Here is a 22,630-nt window from a genome sequence, read left to right as displayed (position 1 = left end):
AAGAAAATGGCAACCGGAGACGGCAGCCGGGCTTGCCGATGGGAACAGCATCCACATCCGGTGATTTATGGGCATTTGTTTAATTCTCCTCGTTTCTTTTTTGTTTTTGTATTTTTTTGCTTCGGAGTTTTCACTGCCACATAAAAACGGTTTACAATGTGTACACAAAAAAGTATTTATGTCGCCAAAAATGCCTATTTAAAATTCACATAATTAGCTCAGTCAGTTGATTTAGTCTCTGAAGCGCTTCAAAGGCGCACCAAATATAATTTTTAGTTGCTTCACTTAATTGCTTTTTAAATGACAGCTGGCATGAGCATTTTGAGTTATATACAAAGTACGATATATATTCTACCATATACAGAGAGAGAGAGAGAGAGAGAGAGAGAGAGAAATAAATATCCAGTCAGCCTCGTTGACAGGTTGTTGTAGATACACACGCACACACACACACCCGACTCGTAAGTGGGCTAGATCAAGAACATGCAGAGGCAAAAGATATTCGTTTGCATACTTGGATACTTTTGAGTACTCGAATAAGTGTGAGTAAATTGTGTCCCTGTACTTCTTTGTTGAGGTGTGAGCTAAAGGGAGGATGTCTACTCGTTGAAAAAGTATTCGACAAGTATTTTTACCTAAATTTCAGAGAAATGCACTGGATCCATTATTGGATTGCTTATGAGTATCTTAATAAATATATCGTACACTTACAGTTCTCGCGATTCATTTGAAAGTGTATGTGTCTGAGTAAATAACGAGAACCTGGAATTCAATTCCAGACTTTATATTGATATTTTATGATAATATTAAGAATGTTAATACAAATTTTATATTCAGTTCAAATTTTCCATTAAATCAGATCAAAATTGGAACCGTTCAGACCTGCAATGTGTATATCATTATCATATGCTTACTACATTTTTACTACTAACAAATTAAAAAAGATTTCAAGGAACGTATTTTTCTATTTTCTTTCTTTGTTAACTCCATAACTAAACGTTGCATTCTAGTTTATAAGTTAGGTATTTTAGTATTATAAATTTGAAGTATTTCTAAGATATACACAGCTGATGTCAATGAAAAAATATTTTTAGCTCAGAATAAATTACAAATTATTAAAATAATGTTGAGCGCATAGATTTTTAATATTTGGTTAATTATTAAATACTTATATTTAATATTTATTCATTTGTCCGCATTTAAATTTTATACCTCTATGATATTCAGAGCTGACATCAATTAAACATAAATATTTGATTATTATTATTTCATAATTAATTTTTTTTTTAATTTATTTTTTTAATTAGCTGACATTTATGAAAATATATATTTGCTTCATAGGAAAATAATTCTTATTAATTTAAATTAGTTTTAACACAGAGATTATATACCTCTTTGTTATGCCGAGCTGACATTAAAAAAGGATAAATATTTGGTTATTAAATTAAATAAATGTTCATTATATCTATAGCTGACATTAATGGACCATCTATATTTGGTTATTTAATAAGTAATTATAATTAATATTCATTCATTTTATAGCATTTAGGTTTTATATCTCTATTATATACAGATCTGACATGGAAAATATATTTTTTGTTAATTATTGGTCGCTAAAATGTTCCATTCACCAAGACAGAATTAAATCTGAAAAGAAACAATTTCTTTTGTTTGCTCTGCGTAGTTCAAACTAGGATCCTCGTCTGCGGCTAACATCATACTCCAGTAGACTTCTCATGATTAATCTTCCTTCTTTAATTAATCGTATAATTATGCTTGGTGTAATATTTATTCGTTTGTTAATTACGGATGAAATTGACCCATCTGGGTTGACTAGGACATTAAATCGTCTGCATATAAGCTACGAAACATTGTAACTATACCTTACTTTAAGGTATTTCGCTTGGCAGAGTTCAGAAGGTGCTAATCGATTCCGACGCATAATAAAACAAATTGAATCTTAAACAGAACAAAACTTATCTGTTCCTACTAGACTATCATTAGTTTTACACCTTTATAGCTTAAGTTTTGTTCAACTATGCCTTGCATAAACCGTTCCGGGTGCTCTGCGATGATTACACAAGGCATTTTAGAGTATTCTGCTCAGAGTCTTCTCTTCCTCGTATAAAGTCATATAAACTATTTAGAAAGTAGATAATCGGTCGGTTGGACGGGAAGTGGGACCTTAAATCAAGATTCGCGGAAAAAAATTTAAATATATAAATGTGATAAATATATATTGCATTGAGATTTTATACATCTATGATATACAGAGCCTATAAATTCATTTATAAAAAATTATACAATAATTATAATTAATTCTCATTAAATTTATCACAATGTGATTTTACATCTCTATGATGTATAGAGCCTACATCAATGGAACATATACATTTGGTTGACTATAAAATAATTATAGTATATCCTCATTAATTTTATGGCCTAGTGATTTTATATCTCTTTTATATACATACGCAAATACTATTTATTTTTGTTAGTTTTAAACAAAAAAAATTCTCTTAATATTTCTAAGCCGCAGCCTTTGAATTTGAATCCTGCTTAATTTAAAATTTCAGTCAAGAATATAATCAATATTTTTCTTGTTATTGGACACCCAAAACCCTTTTGTTTTTTTAAGTAAGAAAACATTTTCAGTTCCACGCAATGCAATAGCGAGCTAGAGTTTCCTTCAGGAATCTCTTGGAATATACCAATTTGAGAGCCGCAGGAACCACCTTGATGTGAAGCAATAGAAATACCCCAACTCCCGAACTGTCAACGCCCCCAACGCTGCCAAGGCTGATGCGTGCCCATGTTTGGTTTTGGGCTACTAAAAAGCATTTGAAGATCATCTCAAATAACGCGCGCATAAATTGTGTAACTAAATTTAGAAATGGGCAAAGAGGCAGCTCACACACACACACACACAAGCACACACACACACACAGGCAGGCGATCCTTGCGGCAAGGACAGGCCATTTTCTTTTTTCGTTTATTCCATTATATTTGTTCCTTTTGTTTTTTTGCATGCCAAATTCACATGGCTGTTAGGGACAATTGTTATTCGATGTGCGCACATGGTAATCGATGGCATGTGCTATGCGCCGCCGCGACAGGACTGCGAATCACGGCCAGGACCTGGCCAAGGACCGCATGCCGTTTACCAGCGAGGTTTTCCAACATATGTGACAGCAGCACGGCTCAGCTCGACTCGTAAATGAAATGAAAACAATGCGTGTGGGAGTATGCGAAGGATGCGTGTTGTGTTTTTGTGTCCTTTCATCTGTTCAACTCGATCGAGGCACTCCCATGACTTGAAGTAGGCGCCGCCTGACAGCGCCTAATGCTGCCCTGACTCTGACCCACGATCCACGAAATTTTCTTTGCCTCTTTTTGTTATTTTCCAATTTCCGATTTCTGGCAGTTTCCAAATACCAGCAAATGGGCGTTTAACTAGGCAATGTGTGTATAAATCATGATTATTTTTTTTGTTTGCCTGCCAAGTTCTACATTTAATTAGATGCAGTTTTTCACTGGAAACAGTCTATTCACATACATAGAAAGAGCTGCGGAATTTCCAAAATATTTCCCTGAGTGTTGTTAAAAAATTTTAAGTAAACACTTGTACTAACTACGTGAACAAGAAAATACTAAGAGAATTTGATTAAGCAGTCCATTGTGATCATAAAACACCTCCATCGGTCGGTGATGCTATTAGAAAATTGTGTTCTCTAACTCGACACTCGTTTTGTCGACCATTAATAAATAAATAAATCAAATAAATCAAATAAATCAAGTCTTAGTTTGTCTCATATATAACTGGGATTAATATTTTAAATGTTTGGAATACTTTGCTCTTTTCTTCAAAACACGTGCTACCAAATGTTTTTTGCTTACTTAACTTAATTTCTATACCCTGAACCCATTGAAAATGAGTAAAAATGGGTTTTATGTATTTGTGCAAATGTATGCAAAAGGCCGAAGAAATAAAGTATATATATTCTTGATCAGCAGCCATAGCCGAGTCCATCTGGCCATGTCCATCTGGCCTTCTGTTCTTCTGTACATACATATGTATGAACGCGTACACGTACATATAAGGAACTTAAAATTTGTAAGGTCTTCCTAGGGTCTTCCTAGTGCAATAGATAACTTCTATAATAGATAACTTGCCACCTTTCCAAGCAATCGATATTGAAATCTTGTTTTTTGATTTCTTTTCTTTCTTTTAGTTTTTAAAAGCTAGTGTCACCAAACTTGACATGTAACTTTTAAAGTAGAATAGACAGATCAAGTATCTTAGATTAGGTAGAGAAAATTGAGTACTTAGCGCTAGCTGCATTTGGTGTTAGTAAGTAAGCACGTTCGGAGTATCCCCTTGTCGGGCAATCTAGACAACTTTTATTTGTTTTTACCTGTGATTTTGCGCATGGATTTTAATCAGACTCAAGAATAAATTTTTATTTTAATAAAAACGCAAAACTTTGACAATTTAAAAATATTTAATTTATTTATATTCAAACTAAGATAATTAAAATATTTTTGCAGAGCTCGTTAGATGAGCTGTAACCCATTCAGACAACTGAATAAGCCGGTCACTGGTTCGAATTGCTGGCTGGTGAATGATCGTAGAATTGGCAGTTTAATTTCAAATGTTAGGTTGATAGTTTTTACTTATAAAAATAATAATGATACGCATAAAACGGCTGTAGACATTAAGGGGCCAATATTCAGTGCTTCGAATTGATCTCCTTGTTCCGAATTGAGGCCTTTGCTCAAAAGGTGGTTTTAGCCGAATTTTTAGTTGAATTTCAAATATCTTTTGGACTAATTTTAGCTAAGTTCATTTCTGAAATGTATTTTTTATGCAAAAAAATATTAAATTGAAAACTTGGTTCATACGCAAAGCTAGAAGCTATACAAATTAAAATATATTATTAATGAACTCATATTGAGCTGCATCTTTTAGACAAAAACAAATATACTATGCTGAAACTCATTAAGGGTACATAAATACTTAGAATGCGTACAAAACAATATAAATTTTGTATTGGCAGTGACTGAGCAAAGGCAATGCAAAATGTATATAGATATTTTTACTGAGATGCGGCCATGTAAAATATTAATGGCATTTATTTATGATTTCTATGAATGATTTTATTTATTGGCAAAACCATTAAAACAATATCTAAAACAATTGCAGGCTCCTGCAGGCCAGACACATGCCCCCATGTTGCGGGCAACACGGTGTGTCCAAAAAATATACGAGGCGTTTCGGATTTCAAAGTGCGAGCAACAACAGCAGCGGCAGCGGAGCAGCGGCAGCGGAGCAGCGGCAGCTACTCACAGAACGGAAGCCCGAGAGACCTAGTTGGAGGTAGAGTCAAATATGGGGGCGAATCGAGACGGAGATGGAGACGGAGACGGAGACTGCACTGTGACCCAGAAGGCAACCGGACTCATTTGTGGCCTGTTGATTGATTTTTAGTGAGAAGCTGCCATTCTCTCACACTCCCTCTCTCTCTCTCTCTCTCTCTCTCTCTCTCTCTCTCGTTCTCTCTGTCTCTGTCTCTGCGCTGATCAGCGCCTTGCCCCCGAAAACCCTCGCCAAGTGGAACATCTGCTTCACGCAACGCTGCATGCGACAAAATATGCACAGACTGAGTAATTAAAATCAATATTCTCGTTTCGAGGTGTTCAGGCATTTGTCGAACTGGACCAGCACCCAATCAACAACAGCAAATGCAATTTGCCTTCTGCTTCTACTACTAGTTGTTGCTGCTGTTGCTGTTGTTGTTGTTGTTGGTAATGTTGTTATGTTTGTTGTTGTTGCTGCGCCTGCATTGCGAGTACATTTGGCGATCAATCAACGATCAAAGTTCATAAAGTTGACCCAGCTGACTAATGGCAAACGCTCGAGTTGGCATCGCCCGTCAACAGCAGCAGCAACAACAACAGCATCAGCAGCAGCAACAACAGCAACAACAACATCAACAACAACAAGTTACGCTAATGTACTAGACCGAACTAATGTACACACACACGCACACTTACATAAACATGTATCTCAGTCTTTACGTATGCGCGTAAAAGTACATACTATAAAAAAACGCATGTAAAAATGTTGTTGCTGTTGCAGTATATTGAGCGACTATGCAATACCCTTTAAAATAAATAAAAGAAAATTATTATTTTCTTTTTTTTTTATTAAATTAAAATAAAGCTAAGTCAATTAAATAAAAAAACAAAAAAAATCTCTTTGATTTTATTTATTCTATTAAATTTATTTATTAAATTTATTTATTTTATTATTTTTATATTCTTACAATTTTAATTGATTCTCACAAACAAATAATAACAACTTATTATGGAATTCAATATTTATCTTCTCCTATTGGAGTACCAATTATTTATACGAGTATTTGTTTACATTTTTTATTTCAGTTTTAAACCGTAAAATATAAATTCTGAATGTGCCAATACGTTCTTATGTCTGTTTAATAAATTTTAAATAGTACATCAAATAGTAAGCAACATTTTTACATCTTTAGAGTTAATATAAAACTAACAAAAATATTTACAGAATCATTATATTTGCACACATTATATATTTTGCTTTCAAATAAAATATAAAAAAATTATATACTGTTCATATATATATTTTTATCGACTACAATTTAAAAATTAACTGGCTGTAAATCATTTATGACATCTCCCAAAAGTATGCAATATTAAAATAAATTATGTAAACTAAAATATTTAATTTTTTCAACTAATATATCATAAAAATTCAAAATTATTTGATTAAGTTTTATAGTCAATTATATGAAACCTTTTGTATAAAATAAAATATACAATGTATATAAATTAATGCAATCAATTAAATAAAAAAGTTTAAAATATTTTTACATAATAAAATATGAAACCTTGACAAGCATTAAAAGTTTAAAAATTATACAACAATTCTAATTATATTTTTTAGTCAATTATTTGAAATCTTAAATTAGATAGTTAAAACTATGCAAAAATGTAATTAATAGTAAATACATAGTAAATGTATGATAGGCTATATTATTAACAAAATTTAAACATAATAAAATATAATATAATTTAAATTTCCCAATAATAAAATCAATTAAAATAATTATGAATAAAAAATAAATGGAAATTAGTAACATTATTTACAACATTTTTACATACTTTAAATTCTTCACTTTCTTATAAGTGATCTCAAAAGATGCCGCTCACAGATCTACCCGTTCAGCGTCAATCGTTTTACAGCCAGCCTCGTTTAGTGTATAAAAATCGAGTAATCGCACAGAGGCGTGAAAGGGGTGAGAGGGGGGCGGGGAACTAACTGTAAAGGAAGAGCAGCCCGCCCGCACGACCGTCCGTCCGTCCAACGGTCCGTCAATTTTGTCTGTCCGCTTGGGTCTCGCGTCGGGCGCATAAATATTTTGCTTTTATATTTTTTCAGCCGAAGATGCGCAGCACATAAACCCCTCTATGTAGTTGTTGTCTATAAACAAAAAAGCGTCCATAAAAAAGCACAGTCCAAAGACAGCGACGCTGGCAGCGACGTCACGTCAGCGTTGGCGGTCGCCAATGAAAAAACAACAGCAACAACAAAAACAACAACATCAAGCAGACGAAGAAGAAGAACAACACCAGCAATCGATGTACTTTTTGTTTATTTACACAAAAAGATTTTAGTGACTCGGGTAGGCAGGCCAGGAAGTAACTAAGTAAAATGCTTGTTTGAACTCAACCCCAAAAAACAAAAATGAGAGAAACCGTTTACAGAGCTGCCTTTTGGCAAAATGGTTGCCGGTTGGTAGTTCGCCTCAGCTGCTGCTTCTTCTTTCTTCTTTCTGGTTTTTGGTGTGGGTTCTGGGAACAGTGTCCGCTCGCTGCATCATTTGATGTAAACGCTTGACACTTTGCGCCGGCGAGTCACAAACCGCAAGCAGGCAACATCTGGCGGCTGCCCGAAAAGATTAATTTCTGACAGCGCGGGAGCGCAGCCCCAATGGCAAATTATGCACACACAAAGCCACACGCACACACACACATATGTATAGCTATATAGATCCAGCTGGAGCTGCTGATGGACACTGATGCGCGTTTTCCACGCCACGCTTTTCACGGTCGCATCCATCAATTCGAGCTGCTGGCTGTCGTAATATAAGACTTTCAAATTGAATTCGAATTCGTATTACATTTTTGTTGTTTCTTTGGCGCTGGCCTGGAACCGCGGCGTCAATGGGTCTCTAAAACTAATCATGTGCCAAGCGCGGAGACATAAAACATCGCCCAGCCAGCCACTTGACAATATTTTGTTCTCTCTTTTGGATTTGCTGTTTAGTACTTCATTATAAGCGCACTAACGATGTTATTTTAATGATCTCAGACCAAAGAATCCACTTGACAAAATGCAGCAGCAACAACAACAGCAACAACAACAACAACATCGGCGACGCTCAAGTGTTTCACACAAGGCAAGGCACAAAGGGGGCGAGGCAAGGGCGTAGGCCAACGCCGAAGGGTACGTATTTATATATACAGCCCTATATAGAAACTCATATGCTATATATATACATATATATATTTATGTATATCTACCCGACTGCACTTATTTTTTGCACGGACAGACACATTTATGTCCCGGCAATGTGTGAAAAAGTCCGTTGAATGTCGGGCATTTCTTTGCAGCCTTGTTATATATACACTTATGTTATATATATACGTATGGCTATAGTATCTATAGGGTCGGGGTACTGTTGATTGGCATAGCTATAAAAATTCTTAGTGCCCATGCATGAGTTGCCATTGAAAGTTGTTGCTGAAAGATGATGCCAATGATGTTAAGCAGGTACATTTCCAAAGGGAAACACAAAACTAAATAAAACTAGAAATTTTGAAAGTATTTAAATGCTATTAAAGAATCTTTTAAGTAATTCGATTTTAGAGTTCTCCAGAAGCGACGAATCATCAATTTGAAAACGAGTCTTTACTTTTTAGATTGAAGCATGGCATTTTTTTTTTTAAATAATATGTATCTATTTCCATTTAACATAGAAACATACAACATATATTTAATTCAATATTAAAATGCGCTTGGTTTATTGTTAGTTGACACATGTCTTAATTAGCAGCACACAATTTCCACTAAAAAAGTAATAAATGCATAATCATAAATAATATATATAATAATAATCATAAACAATATAAACATTTTATATTGTTATTTTATAATGAGTAATCATAAATAATGATAATTATTATTTGATAATAATCAATAATAATTACAATAATAATCATAAATAATTTAAGCATATAAGTTAACAAATTATATTCCTGAATAAGTAAACACGCTTAATACATTTGCAAAAATTATTACAAACACTTTTATATAAGAGTTTTCCCTACTAATTGGCTTTACAACACTGTTCGACAATGTGGTTTGTTGTTGCTCGACTTAGAAAACATGGGATTTAAACACAACAGATAAGAAAACCCGGCAAATGATTCACGGGGAAAAGCACCGTGACGTTAAATAAACTGTTTAATTCAAATTTATTTTCTGCTTAGAATAAGCATATGTGTAATTCTGTTGTACAAATGTGTGGGATGCTTTGTAGGTATACCGTTAAATATACCTACAGTAATTGCTAGGTGTCAAATTGTTTTTGCTTATTTTATTACTTAACTAACATATACTTTACCATAGTTTGTAAAGTCAATTTGATAACACACTAAAGCGAGGATCTTACTAAAAACTCACACAAACAGCAAGAGCTACAGCTACGACATTTAATTAGTGGACTTTCAAAGAGAGTTTTTAGTGTTTGAAAATTCCAAAATAATGAAATAATATGTGTAACCATTAATATATAGACTCTTTAACTGGAATATATTTGAATTTATACTTACCACTATTTAAAATTTAATAAAATTAAATGTATGAATAAATAGAGCTATTACTGGAGCTACAGTAAAAGGTTCGTTAATTCAGTTACTATTTAAATCCATTTCTCTAAAATATAAAATTGTTTGTCTTGAAGGAATTTTCGGGTGGAATTTTCCGAAACCCCGTCTTAGCGTGCACCTTCGCCATATGAGGTAACTACTTACAATGAAAATTTGAGCTTCCTAACTCTTACGGGTTGGGCTGTGCGTTGATCACCAATCACTCGGTCAGTCAGTCAGTCAATCAGTCAGGACAAACAGTTTTTTATATAGAGATATTTATATATGTATATATGTTTTTATGTATGCATGTATATATGTTTATATGTATATATGTGGATGAATTTATTGTGTATTAGACTTTTTGCCGCTCTCCCGAAAACTCCGAAAAGTGTTGTGCAATTACTTTTGACCCCGTTCCAAAAATCCCTACAAGTGCTTACAGTTCATTTGTGCTCTAATCTTGAGACAATTTAGCTAAGTCATGCAATTCAGTACACATATACATACCTACATATACGTATATATGTATAGATATGTATATAAATATGTAATCTTGAGTGTATGTAAATTCAAAGCTTTGCTGCACGCTGTTGCACTTGTCTGCACACAAACGCATGAACAGAGGGGCGGCAGGCCCCCTTACCTCCACCAACCCCTCCGGCTGTGGGGAGCTGCGACTACGCTACGCATGAATTGCTTGTATAAGAAAAAGAGAGTGAGAGAGAGAGAATCGAAAAGACAACAAATAAATGCTAAAGAGTGCCGAGTAAAACACGTGTTTCGAATTAAATGCAAGCGTCTTGCCCCTGCTCCGCCCTCGCTCTGCCCTTCACATGCTGCGTGCAGAATTTCTAATAGAAATTTCTTTGGCACTCTCCTTTCGTCTCTCTCTCCCTCTCTCTCTTTCCCTCCCCTCCCTTCTCTATGTCTTTCGTTCTTTTTATTTAATAGCGACATTGTCGATGTGCGTTTTTACGCCCCTTGCTGAAATGTTAACTGCAATTGCCCTGCCAGAGACAAACATATAAAAAAAACGATCTGCTAGAATGCAAAAAATTGGTAAGCTCGATCATGGAATACTCTGCCATTTCAGGAACATTTCTTTAAGAAAAAGATCAGATTTAGAATCTGGTTAATATCAAGCAGAAACCCTTCAGGAGTCGGATGTCTTAATTTCTAATAAATATCTAAGGTATCCCTTACCGATTCCGCACCCAGAATATAAAAACTTTTTCTATTTCACCCAATGCATAAGCACGTGTTAATGAAATAATGAAAAAAAAAGTTTAACATAATATTCATGAAAAAACGCGGAATTCAACAAAATCCAAATCCGTATAATTCTTGTTAAAACGTGTTTTTAATTGTCGATTTTTTCCATAAAGAGTTAATTTAAATAATAAAAGCTGGATTCTAACAAAGCTGCAATCAACGGTTACATAACTAACCAAAACATCGATTTACCCACTAATTACAGGGTATTTTAGCAGTGAGCAATTTGCACGTGCGTGCAACAATATAAAAATATGCAGGCAAAGAGCAGAAACGTCAATCAAAGCCAGCAATCAAATTGTATCTGAGATACTTATAATAACAATGCAAACGCGCACACACACACACACACAGGTGCAGCTGTGTGGCCGAGTTAACGTCAACCTGTTGCCGGCGCTGACGCTGACGTCGACGTTGACGCCGGCAGCAAGCGCTGCCTTTTTCAAGCCAACGGCTTCAGCTTTGGCCGCGGCTTTTGGGCGCAGTTGACGAGCTGAGCTGCTGGCCTAAAGACGCGACCGGCAAATCGAGCACAAAAGATGCAACATTAAATTGGCGGCAACAACTGAAACCTAACGGAAACTGAACGTGCAACAAAAATTCTAAGTGCGTGCCACAAAGCAGCCTAATACAATATTTGTTCGTTTTATGTTCGGCTGATATCATTCCTGAACCTTGGCGAAATTATTTGACTATGCCACAGATAAAGTGCAAAAAACGCCAAGAGTGAAACAAGAGAAAGAAAAAGATAAAAAACAAATATAAAAAAAAACTCAGTGAAAGTGAAGATGCCTCATCATCATTATCAGCATCATTGAGACTTGCTGTGATGAATGAGGCGGTTGTGGCTGTTGTTTATGCTGCTGCCACTGGGATTTGGGTCTCATAATTATTGTGGCAGCTGCAACAAGGAAACAATAACAACCACAACTGAATGTTGCATGTGCAAATATCACAAAGAGTCAAAACTTTTTACCAACTTTTAAGTCAATAAAAAGAAAGAGTTGATGTTTATGCGGGGCACTTTTGAGATTTTTTATAATTATTTATTTTAAATGACTTTTTTTTAAAAAACCCTAAATAAAAAAAAATATAAAATAAAGCAGGAAATCGTGCCATGAAAAATATCTACAATAGTTGCCCAGCACTGAAAAAGCAAATAAAAACAACTTTGCATTGAAAATAGTTTTTTTGATTTATTTATTATTTTCTAAACGATTCATGAAATAGCTAAAACTACATTAAATAAACTTAAATTAAATAAAATTTTATAATAACTTAACAGTAACGCAATTACACAACATGATTATTGTTTTTAGCTTTGCGTTTGAATTTTTTAATGTAATTTATTTATGAAATTTTGAATGATTGGTATTTGTTCAAAACTATAAACAACAAATGAAAGAAGAAAGAGATTTACTTAAAATTCACGTTTTTGGATTTAAAACGTTTTAGTGACTAGCTACAATATGGAACCTATTCAACTGAATGAAATTTGAATGTATTCACATGTATGTTTAAAGGGTAAAGTGTTGTCTAACGCTAAACAACAAACACTTAACTATAATTATTCTTTTACTAGACTTAAATTTGCCTTCAACTCCAAAACTAAGCAGTAAATAATAGAATTAACTCTTCCAGATTCTTATATATTATACAAAAGGCAATTTATATAATGACAAATGTGTTGGAAAGTGCTTAAAGTTAAAGGTGTGCCTAAGGCTTTCTGTTGATTGCATTAATTCCACTAAGTGCATCTCAAGCACCCCTTTTGTCTAGCTGCTCAAGCAAACAACAACAAAAAAAACAATCCATTAAAATAATTTTAATACTCATAATATAATTCAAGTTACGATGCCATATGATCGTATACGTGTTGCCGGCAAAAGCCATTTAATGAGTAGCTGAAATTGCATCCGCTTATGCAAAATAGCAACAATTACCAACACGCATAAACCTCGCGACAATAGTCAGTCGCAGCTGACAAACGCCGAACCCAAAACCCCAAAAATAAAACTCACCTTGAGCCATACAAAAATAGAAAAGGCCCCAATCGCAGCCTCCAGTTCCAGTTCCAGTGCCAGTCAACGCCAAAACCAAAACCAATAAACAAAAAAAGGCAATTTTTCTTTGTGTCAGTTTGCCACAATTGCAATTCCCATCTCACTCGCGCCTAATTACCCACAATTTCATTTTGAAAGTAACAAATAAACGAAAAAAAACAAACAACAAACTACAAAAAAGTAACAACTGCCAACTTAATTACCCGCAGCTAGCTGACGCTTATCAACACTGTTCACTTCCCTGTTAACCGGCTGTTACATCGACTGGCTGACATCGAATCACAAAATGAATGATGCTGTTGGCCCTGGCCACGGTGCGACAGCCTTGAACTCCACGCAGGTAAACTATAGATGGACGTATACTTATTATTAACATTTTTGGGTTTTTGTGCTTGATCTGAAACCAACCAACCTGAGTTCGCTGCTACAAAAGACACAACAAAATTGAATACACAAAACCAGTTTTGTTTCGGATGCTTTTTGTGTACCCTGTTACCAGAAAATTGGGTAAACGAGTCTCATAAAAAATAGCTGCCGTATGTAACAGGTGATAGGAGACTTCCTCAAAATACTAAGTCTTATATTTCTTCGATCCAGAAACTTTCATTTGACAGAATGCCTTGATCTCATAGAGTATACATATATAGATACCAATTTCAATTATATAGATGAATATATATATATAAATATATATTTATAGATACCATTTTCAATATATCAATTCTATATCTATATTTTTCTAAAGATCGCAAAATGTGTCGGTAAGTTAGTCTAGAGAGAAAGAAATGTATGCTATATATGCAGAAGATGGTTAATATATCAAAGAAAAGTATATACATATCTGTAAATCCTTATAGGGTACAACTAAAAAAATAATAAAAATAGGTCGCAAAATGTGTCGGTAAGTTAGTCTAAAGAGAAAGACGCTTATTCTATGTATGCAGTAGATGGTTATATATATATGCATCCTGAATATGAAATATTAATATAATAAGATCCCATCTACGTTTTCGTATTTCCATCTACGTACTATACTCAAGACCATTTTAAGACCTATTTACAGGGTATCTCTATGTCTAAGCCTCTCAGCTCTCGCACTCTTAATTGTTTTGATTTCTGTTGTGTTTTCGCTGACTTGTTATGCTGCAGAATTACACACGCAGTCGCCTTATACCACGATATACATCGATCATAGTGAGTGAGAAACAAGTTTCATGTAGTTCAGCAAAGCGATTCAGTCGCATCTTAAATTTTAATGTCGTATATTTAATGGTTGACTCGGTTTGAAAGTCAAGTCCATGGCGTAGGTCAACACTAAACTTGTTGACAGAATGGCTATTTTTTATAACGCACATCTAACGTTGGGTGCCGTTGAAAGTATTTCGAGTGTTGTACAGTTTAAGGAAATTTAAGAGCTATCTTGAGATCTTTGGAGTAGCCATTTGCATTCACTTTGCTTACCAAACATTTGCTGATAGATCCGAGCTACCCAAATATCGATAGCTGCTGTTTGTTGAGCGTGTTGAAGATCGCAATGGTAAAAGCAGATTAAATACTAAGGTATATATATTTATAAGGAAATAAAATGCTGTTGACTTTACGCTTAATTAATGGTGGGCACACAATGAATACGAAAATAAGAAGATGAGCAAATACAAAACAAATAGTCCGCACTCAAGCTTTAACTTACATCATACTGACATCAGGATATCTCTAAAAATATATATACTTTAAGTTTGTTTAAATGTTATAGATCTGCCTAAGATTCTTAGAAATAGATGATACGGCTTAGCTGGTTCCAAAATGTTTAAGAATAACATATAATAACTATATTTTGCGAATATTATTAATATATAGATAAAAGACAATACTAAATAAATAGACATTAAAATAGGTCAAAAACAATCTAATTTCTGCTGAATGATTTATTATATGGCATATATTTTTAATGCATGAAAATGTCCTTATATTTTTCAATTTATATGTTAAAGAAAGTTAGTTCAAATTCAAAGCATTGTCTATAGTTCGTTTATAAGAGTCATACTCGAAAATTCTCATTGGCCTAGATTTAAGCATCAAACAGTTGAATTTGGAAACACAGCTCGTAAAGCTTGTGATATTTGTGTGAAGAATCTGACACAGTCATAAGGCCAGATAAATATTTGGAGACCATGATGAAAAGCACCGACAACGTGCCATTAGTTGAGGATGGATGCGACACGCCTAACCCCGTACGCCTCACTATCTGGCACAAGGTAAATCGTAGCTCACCTTTTGGTTGCAATCAGCTTATGGAAGTGCCTCCATATCCAGGTACTGTTCTATTTGGTCGGCCTGACCGCGGCACTGACCATTTGCCTGCTCATACGACTGTCCAATAAGCTGGCAGCCGATGCCCAGCACAGGGCGATGATGCATTTCAAAGAGATCTCCAACCGCATCGGTCACCGATTTGATAATTAGAGTCCAATGTGCCACAACAATTTGCTACTATTAACAATTTGTGCAAATAACGCGCTAACTGATTAAATAATACGGCAAATTGAGCAAAAGATTTTATGTGCAAATTGAACAACTGGCAATTAGCAGCAACAGAGGAAAGATAAATCGCATATGCTAAAAAATTAAAGACACAAATTGTTAAAAAAGAGGTTGCAAAAGTGTGCCAAAAAATATAAACTATATTATTGTTCTCTCTGATTTTAATTTATCTCTATTTTCAAGTAATAAATGCAATAAATGTTGTCAAAAATGTATATTAGGTTAGCTAGAAAAAAGTTTTAATCTTTTTTTATATTCGCGAACAATATGAACCATTTGTTATATTTGACCTTTGTTTTGCTTCATTTTCAAGTTTTGAAATTAATATTGTTATCAGACGAATATGAAAACATGTTCGTCTTGACCTTTAACAGTTTAAAGATCACAAATTTCATTGGGATCAGGCGACAATTTTAGCTTATTAAAAATGTACAACAACCTTTAATTACTTTATGCAAAACAACCAGTCCGGATTGTTGAACTTGATGTCATGCGAATCGACTTTTTATCTATGCTTCGAGAAACTATGAAATGTTTTTCACATTTTTATAAAAACTTCGACTATCTATGTAAACGAACTATTTTCAAATGTTAAGCTTAGCTTTATTAAATTTAAAAATACTTTAAATAAAAGCATTTTGTTTACAAGATATCGAAAATATAATTATTATGATTAATAATAACAATAATAACAATATGTACACACAAGTACATATAACTTGACTATAATAATGTTTCTTTATAGTAGGATAGGCAGACGGACATGGCTAGATCGACTCGGCCACTGATGTTGATCAATAAAGTATACACTTTATGCGGTCGGAGATGCTTCCTTCTGCCTGTTACATATATTTGCTAAAAAATATTATACCCTTTTACCCATTTTTAATGGGTTCAGGGTATAAAGAAATTGTGCGCGAATTCTAAAGTCTCGAGAAAAAAGTTATGAATACCTGTTTATCTAGTGTTGAGTGAGAGGTTCGAGAGATCATAGTTTTTAATAGGAACAGGTGACAGTTTTTTTTTTCATTATAAAATGTATAATTGCTTTAAGGCTTGCAAATCAAGCTAAACTGTTCTTGTCGGATATATTGCAATAAGCTATGTATATCAAAAACAGGGGTACTTCCAACTTTAAGTAAGCAAAATAGCAAAGAATTAATAAAATACTTCTGAATCTTGACAATTCTTCTGTAATAAGTATTTTTACTTAATCCAAATCGCGAAATTCGCAGATCAAAAACAATATATAGAGAATATAGGTAGGCAAACTAACCAACTTGCCAGCTCATGCTCTTATAGAGTCTGAGATCTAATAGACAGCTAGATTTTGGACTTGGATTTATCAAACCATTCTACATTTCTTACAGACAACTTCAACAGATGTGCAGATCAGCATGGGTAATGCCAAAGTTGATGCCAAGAAAAAGGGCAGCTGTTTCAGCTGGCTGTTGCTGGCGCTCTTGGTTCCGGCTCTGAGTGCGGCCACTGCGCTGGTCTGGTTTTATGAGGGCACCTGGTACGGATTGGCTGCTCTCTATGGCAGTTTGGTGGTGGTGCTGCTGGTGAAGCCGGGCTGGCGCTGGTTCTATATAGCAGCAGTCACGGGTCCACGGGACACCATGTAAGCCCAAGTGGATGCAGTTGCTCCAGCTAGATACTGATGTCTTTCTTTGCAGCGCTTTGATTGCCTACATTCGCGTTTTGTTGTTTATCAAGCGACAGGAGCGCAAGAATCTCAACGTGGGCGACATCTTTGAGGCGAATGTGGCGCGCCAGCCGGATAAGCTGGCCATAGTCAGCGAGTCGCAGAAGTGGACCTTCCGGCAGCTGAACGAGCACGCGAATCGAGTGGCCAACGTGTTCCACAGCCATGGCTACAAGAAGGGCGATGTGGTGGGGCTGCTGCTGGAGAATCGCGCCGAGTTCGTGGCCACCTGGCTGGGCCTGTCCAAGATAGGCATCATCACGCCCCTGATCAATACAAATCTGCGCGGCGCCTCGCTGCAGCACAGCGTCAAGGTGGGCAACTGCACGGCTCTGATCTATGGCATCAGCTACAGATCGGCGGTGATGGACATAGCCAAGGATCTACCCGCCCATGTGGCGCTCTATCAGTTCAATGACGTGGCCAATTCCACGGAAACAACGGACGGTCTTACACAGGGTCTGGCACAACAGCTCAACGCACTGCTCGAGTCGGCGCCCAAGGATAAGGTAGCCGCTGGCGCTAGCCGTGCCGATCATCAGGATAAGCTTTTATATATCTACACATCGGGCACCACAGGGTTGCCCAAGGCAGCTGTCATCACGCACGCACGGTAAGTTTGCTCTTTAGAGTTGCAAGCCCTTGTGTTTGATTCGAAGCTAAAACCGATTGAGAATTATACCAGCTTCCATTATATTAGTTAAAAGCTATGGCCTTTGGCTAAAACAATGCTACATTCATTCTGGGACTCATACCCGAGCCTTCCCTTACCTAAATACTTTTCCGTCCTTGCAGCTACTTCTTTATAGCCGCTGGCATACACTATACATTGGGTTTTCGGGACAATGACGTATTCTACACCCCGCTGCCGCTTTACCACACGGCTGGCGGCATCATGAGCATGGGCCAGGCGCTGCTCTTTGGCTCCACGGTGGTCATACGCAAGAAATTCAGTGCTTCGGGCTATTTCGCGGACTGCGCCCGCTTCAATTGCACGGCAAGCATACAAATTGACCCACTCCCTTTGCTGGTTTTATGCCCACAATTCCCTTCCAGATTGCACAGTATATAGGCGAGATGGCGCGCTATATACTGGCCACGCCGGCGGCGCCGCATGATCGTCAGCATCAGGTGCGCATGGTCTTTGGCAACGGGCTGCGCCCGCAGATTTGGACCCAGTTCGTGGAGCGCTTCAATATAGCCAAAGTGGGTGAATTCTATGGCGCCACGGAGGGCAATGCGAACATCATGAACAATGACAGCACTGTCGGCGCCATTGGCTTTGTCTCGCGCATACTGCCCCAGGTGTATCCCATTTCCATAATACGCGCCGATCCCCACACCGGTGAGCCCATACGCAACGAGAAGGGTCTCTGCGAGCTGTGTGCACCGCACGAGCCGGGCGTTTTCATAGGCAAAATTGTGAAGGGCAATCCATGCCGCGAATTCCTGGGCTATGTGGACACCAAGGCATCGTCGAAGAAGGTTGTGCACGACGTCTTCTGCAAGGGCGACAAGGCATTCATATCGGGTGATTTGCTGGTTGCCGATGAGCGCGGCTATTTGTTCTTCAAGGATCGCACGGGTGACACGTTCCGCTGGAAGGGCGAGAATGTCTCCACCAGCGAAGTGGAGGCACAGCTGAGCAACCTGGTCAGCTACAAGGACACCATTGTGTATGGTGTGTGCATACCCCAGACAGAGGGACGCGCCGGCATGGCAGCCATCTACGATCCCACGCGGGAGGTAAATGTCTCCAAGCTGGGTGCAGAACTCGCCACAGCACTGCCCAACTATGCGCGTCCGATATTCCTGCGCTTCTTGCGTCGCATCGATCTGACCGGCACGTTCAAGCTGCGCAAGGTGGAGCTGCAGCAGCAGGGCTTCAATCCGGCCGCCATTGAGGATGAGCTCTACTATGCACAGCCCAATGGTAGCTATGCGCCACTGACGCAGCCCATCTACGAGCAAATTCAGCGCAACGAACTGCGCTTTTGAGGAGCGGTTAAATTAGTATTAACTTTAAGGACCATATAAGACTAACATAAAACAACGGTTATCTTTGGAGTGCCGAAGACTTGATACCCTTGCAGACAATTAGAATGTGTACAATGTATATCTGATCTTAGCCAATACATTTCCGATTTTAAATATTTTACAGCATATCGCAATTCTCTGGAATTATCTGGAAAAACAAAGAAGTTGCTTATCTAAGAACCTAATTTTAATCCCAATTAACCATATTTATGGAAACTTTAGGATTTAGCATACCGAAGAAAAACGATTAGGGTTATCATTAAACTAATTTGTTGACAGTTTTCTAGCTATATATGGATCAATGGGGACAAAAGACAGACGGACTTGTATACATTTATACAGCTGTTGATGCAGACCAAGATATATATATATAAATCCCTTACACATGCTTTACAAATGTATAATACCCTGCAAGGGTATGTAAAGGTATTTTCTCATACAAAGAAAACACTTAACCAGCACATATTTAAGTTCTAGTTTAGCTCTAGTTTTAGTTAATAGATTCGTGTATTGTGCTAGCGTATAAAATAAAAATCTTAAAGGCGACAAGTGGAACAATTTCTAAGGTTAAATACTTTCAGCAATTTTAGCACTCAGTCCTTTGGTGGCACATCCTTTGTGAGGTCGGCACGTTTCTGTTGGTCCATGCGCTGCTCGACCTGGTCAAGGCGCTCGTTCATCGCGTCCAATGAGCTGAGCAGGCCCGCTTGTATCTCGCCATATCGCTTCATGGCCAATATAAGACTCTCCTCGATCAGTTCGCTTTGCTGTGCGTATTCGCCGTTGTTATCGGTGATCTGTTTGAGCTTGTCCAGGCACTCGCTGGGTATGCTGCGAAAGTATTCCGCACCCAGCGCCGGCTCCAGCTGCTTGATGCGCTCCAGCTGTTCACTCTGTGCGTATAGCTCGGGCGCAACTGCATTTATATAGACCTCCTTGGTGCGCACCTGTTGGTGTTCCTCCAAGAAATTGGGATCCAGATACTTCTCCAGCTCCGCTGCACGTCCCACGCACTGCTGCAGCTGTGTGCGGCCCGTGGTGGCTTCACTCAACAAGGCGTTGGCAGAGCACAGCGTGTCCACAATATTCGCGGTCTTTGCCGTGCTGCTGCCGTCGGCGTCTCCAGCATATGATTCCGGCAGTGGACCGAGCACACGATTCAGCGAATCTATTCTTTTCTCCAATATGTCAAGGGCTTCCATTCTGATTTGCAAATTTCTCAAAGAAAGCGGAATGATGTCAGTGCAATTAGCAAAACAAAAACACACAAAAATACCAAAAACGCGTTGCACTTTAGGTATAGCATTGTACAACACTGAGCGCCTGTAAGCAAACATGCACATATCGATATTTTGATTATCGATAAGCTTTCAGCGCCAATTTCCTTTTTTTAAATAAATTTACATATTTATTTGCAACCAGGATTCACAATTTAAAATTCTCCAATGACAAACGCTCCGCATCCTTGTTTATCTGCGCCAGGCTATCCTCAGAAATGATGCGCACCACATCCGCATCCAAATCGTCGCCCGCATTGTCATCCAGCACACACAAAAGTCCATCGTTATCCATATAGGGAAAAAAGAATTCGGGCTTGTCCCAGCTAGCACGCTCGCCGATGCCACAGTGCGACGCCTGAGCCATATGCTCGGCCAGCAGCTCGAACTCATCAAATTGCAAATCACAGCACATGCAGCGCAGCAGGCAGAGCTGCCGTCGCACATAATTTACAACCTTAATTTTCTGATAGAAATTCAAGGTGCTAGTAACGGCGTCAAAGTCCAGACGATGCTCCTCAAGCATATGCTGCTTCAAAGTGGAAAACTGAGATTCCTCTTGGATACAGTACAGACACTTAATGGCATGGGGCTCGCCATCACCTGCCCAATCGGACCAGTCTGAATCGCAATCTCCATCCGAGTCCTGCCGCGCAAAATGCTTATCAAAGTCAACGCTGGCATTTTCCTCCGCTCCTTGGGATTTACGTTTCTGACGTGGCTGCTTGCGCGACGCAGGCGCTGGAGTTGTACGATTATAATTGATTAAAAAGAATTTGTCGTACTCGCGACGATTGGGATTGATGCGTTTATGTCCCTTCTTGCGCATATGCTCCTTAAGTGTGGGGCGATCCTGGTGATGGACGAAAGTGTTTAAAAAATATAAATTATATTATATATAAACCTACCTTAAATATCTTTTCGCAGTACAGACACATCAATTTGTTCAGGTTCTCCTCGAGCTGATCGAGCAACTCATCCACGTAAACTAGTTTCTCCGGCTTGCCCACAAGCAGAAAATGCCTGTCAAACAGATGCTCCAAGTAGTCGGCGCGGAGACCTTTAATGACAGTGCGACAGAACAGGCACTCCTTGCTAAAGCTGCGGTCCGTTAGCTCGAACTGATGCCGCTCCAATGCAGCAGTCAAGCGCTGTTCCTGCAGCGACTTGCGCAGCTCAAAGTCCTGCGGCAAAATATCACAGAGCAGGTAATATTTCTCGTTCTTGGAGTAGGTACCGTCAGGCAGCTGATCCAGAAACATTGTTGTACAGTATTGTTCGAACTCATGAGCTAGCCAACGACAAATGAATTAAAATCATCTTTATACATGCAAGCAAGCATATTTACATTGGAACTCTTTCTCCCAGTATTGCAAATAATCCTCCAGCAGCGCTATGTCCTCCACATCTGCAATGACCAGACGATGTTCGAGGTACAAGTGCGCCAGGCAATCGTCCCTGTCAGCGGGGAATATAAACACTTTCGCGCATTTCAAGCATTTAATGGCAGTGTTATGCGTGGGTTTCACTCTTTGGGCATCCCTTCTACCAACTGTGGGCACAGGTTCGCCAACAATTCCACTTCCTCCCGCCTGCTCCATTTGTTGACAAAAACAAAACTAGAGATGCGAATCTGCTAGGCGAGAACTGTTGCTCATGCGACTATCAACTCGATATTTAATATCGATACGATCATTTTCAGTTGAGCCCAGGATAGTACGCTAATCATGCAACGATATATGCTGCTATTGAAATGAACT

At 37.6% G+C, this 22,630-nt stretch overlaps 4 protein-coding genes across 4 annotated transcripts; 2 read left to right on the top strand and 2 right to left on the bottom strand.

The window, feature by feature from the left end:
* The first annotated feature begins 11,722 nt into the window (after positions 1–11,722).
* Positions 11,723–19,691, top strand: Fatp2 (Fatty acid transport protein 2). Its single transcript, XM_064681843.1, has 6 exons — positions 11,723–11,850; positions 13,517–13,647; positions 17,219–17,472; positions 17,528–18,169; positions 18,352–18,553; positions 18,613–19,691. The coding sequence occupies exons 2-6, from the start codon at positions 13,594–13,596 to the stop codon at positions 19,552–19,554; spliced, it is 2,094 nt and encodes a 697-aa protein (XP_064537913.1). The 5' UTR covers positions 11,723–11,850; positions 13,517–13,593; the 3' UTR covers positions 19,555–19,691.
* On the top strand, positions 15,351–15,955 carry LOC135428045 (uncharacterized). Its single transcript, XM_064681842.1, has 2 exons — positions 15,351–15,562; positions 15,621–15,955. The coding sequence occupies exons 1-2, from the start codon at positions 15,479–15,481 to the stop codon at positions 15,768–15,770; spliced, it is 234 nt and encodes a 77-aa protein (XP_064537912.1). The 5' UTR covers positions 15,351–15,478; the 3' UTR covers positions 15,771–15,955.
* Positions 19,692–20,081: 390 nt separating the features above from the next.
* Positions 20,082–20,860, bottom strand: DCTN3-p24 (Dynactin 3, p24 subunit). The gene has a single exon (XM_064681841.1). The coding sequence runs from the start codon at positions 20,793–20,795 to the stop codon at positions 20,187–20,189; it is 609 nt and encodes a 202-aa protein (XP_064537911.1). The 5' UTR covers positions 20,796–20,860; the 3' UTR covers positions 20,082–20,186.
* Positions 20,861–21,000: 140 nt separating this feature from the next.
* Positions 21,001–22,492, bottom strand: LOC135428077 (zinc finger protein 277). The gene is made up of 3 exons (XM_064681880.1): positions 22,219–22,492; positions 21,779–22,161; positions 21,001–21,723 (listed from the first exon to the last, which is right to left on the bottom strand). Exons 1-3 carry the CDS (start codon positions 22,469–22,471, stop codon positions 21,019–21,021), a joined length of 1,341 nt encoding a protein of 446 aa, XP_064537950.1. The 5' UTR covers positions 22,472–22,492; the 3' UTR covers positions 21,001–21,018.
* Between the last annotated feature and the right edge of the window lie 138 nt (positions 22,493–22,630).

This window comes from Drosophila montana, unplaced genomic scaffold, assembly GCF_035044405.1.
Source record: "Drosophila montana isolate Dmon_TW-CO22-7 unplaced genomic scaffold, ASM3504440v1 contig_2438_1, whole genome shotgun sequence".
Classification (NCBI taxonomy): domain Eukaryota; kingdom Metazoa; phylum Arthropoda; class Insecta; order Diptera; family Drosophilidae; genus Drosophila; species Drosophila montana.
This window is presented reverse-complemented; position numbering and strand designations above follow the sequence as displayed.

Bases quoted from the DNA above. Each gene is read 5' to 3' on its own strand.
- Fatp2 (XM_064681843.1), top strand. From the start codon at position 13,594: ATGAATGATGCTGTTGGCCCTGGCCACGGTGCGACAGCCTTGAACTCC. The intron at 17,473-17,527 runs GTAAGCCCAAGT...CTTTCTTTGCAG, and splicing joins ACGGGTCCACGGGACACCAT to CGCTTTGATTGCCTACATTC. The intron at 18,554-18,612 runs GCAAGCATACAA...ATTCCCTTCCAG, and splicing joins GCGCCCGCTTCAATTGCACG to ATTGCACAGTATATAGGCGA.
- LOC135428045 (XM_064681842.1), top strand. From the start codon at position 15,479: ATGATGAAAAGCACCGACAACGTGCCATTAGTTGAGGATGGATGCGAC. The intron at 15,563-15,620 runs GTAAATCGTAGC...CTCCATATCCAG, and splicing joins GCCTCACTATCTGGCACAAG to GTACTGTTCTATTTGGTCGG.
- DCTN3-p24 (XM_064681841.1), bottom strand. From the start codon at position 20,795: ATGGAAGCCCTTGACATATTGGAGAAAAGAATAGATTCGCTGAATCGT.
- LOC135428077 (XM_064681880.1), bottom strand. From the start codon at position 22,471: ATGGAGCAGGCGGGAGGAAGTGGAATTGTTGGCGAACCTGTGCCCACA. The intron at 22,162-22,218 runs GTAAATATGCTT...GTCGTTGGCTAG, and splicing joins CTGGGAGAAAGAGTTCCAAT to CTCATGAGTTCGAACAATAC. The intron at 21,724-21,778 runs GTAGGTTTATAT...GTCCATCACCAG, and splicing joins ACTGCGAAAAGATATTTAAG to GATCGCCCCACACTTAAGGA.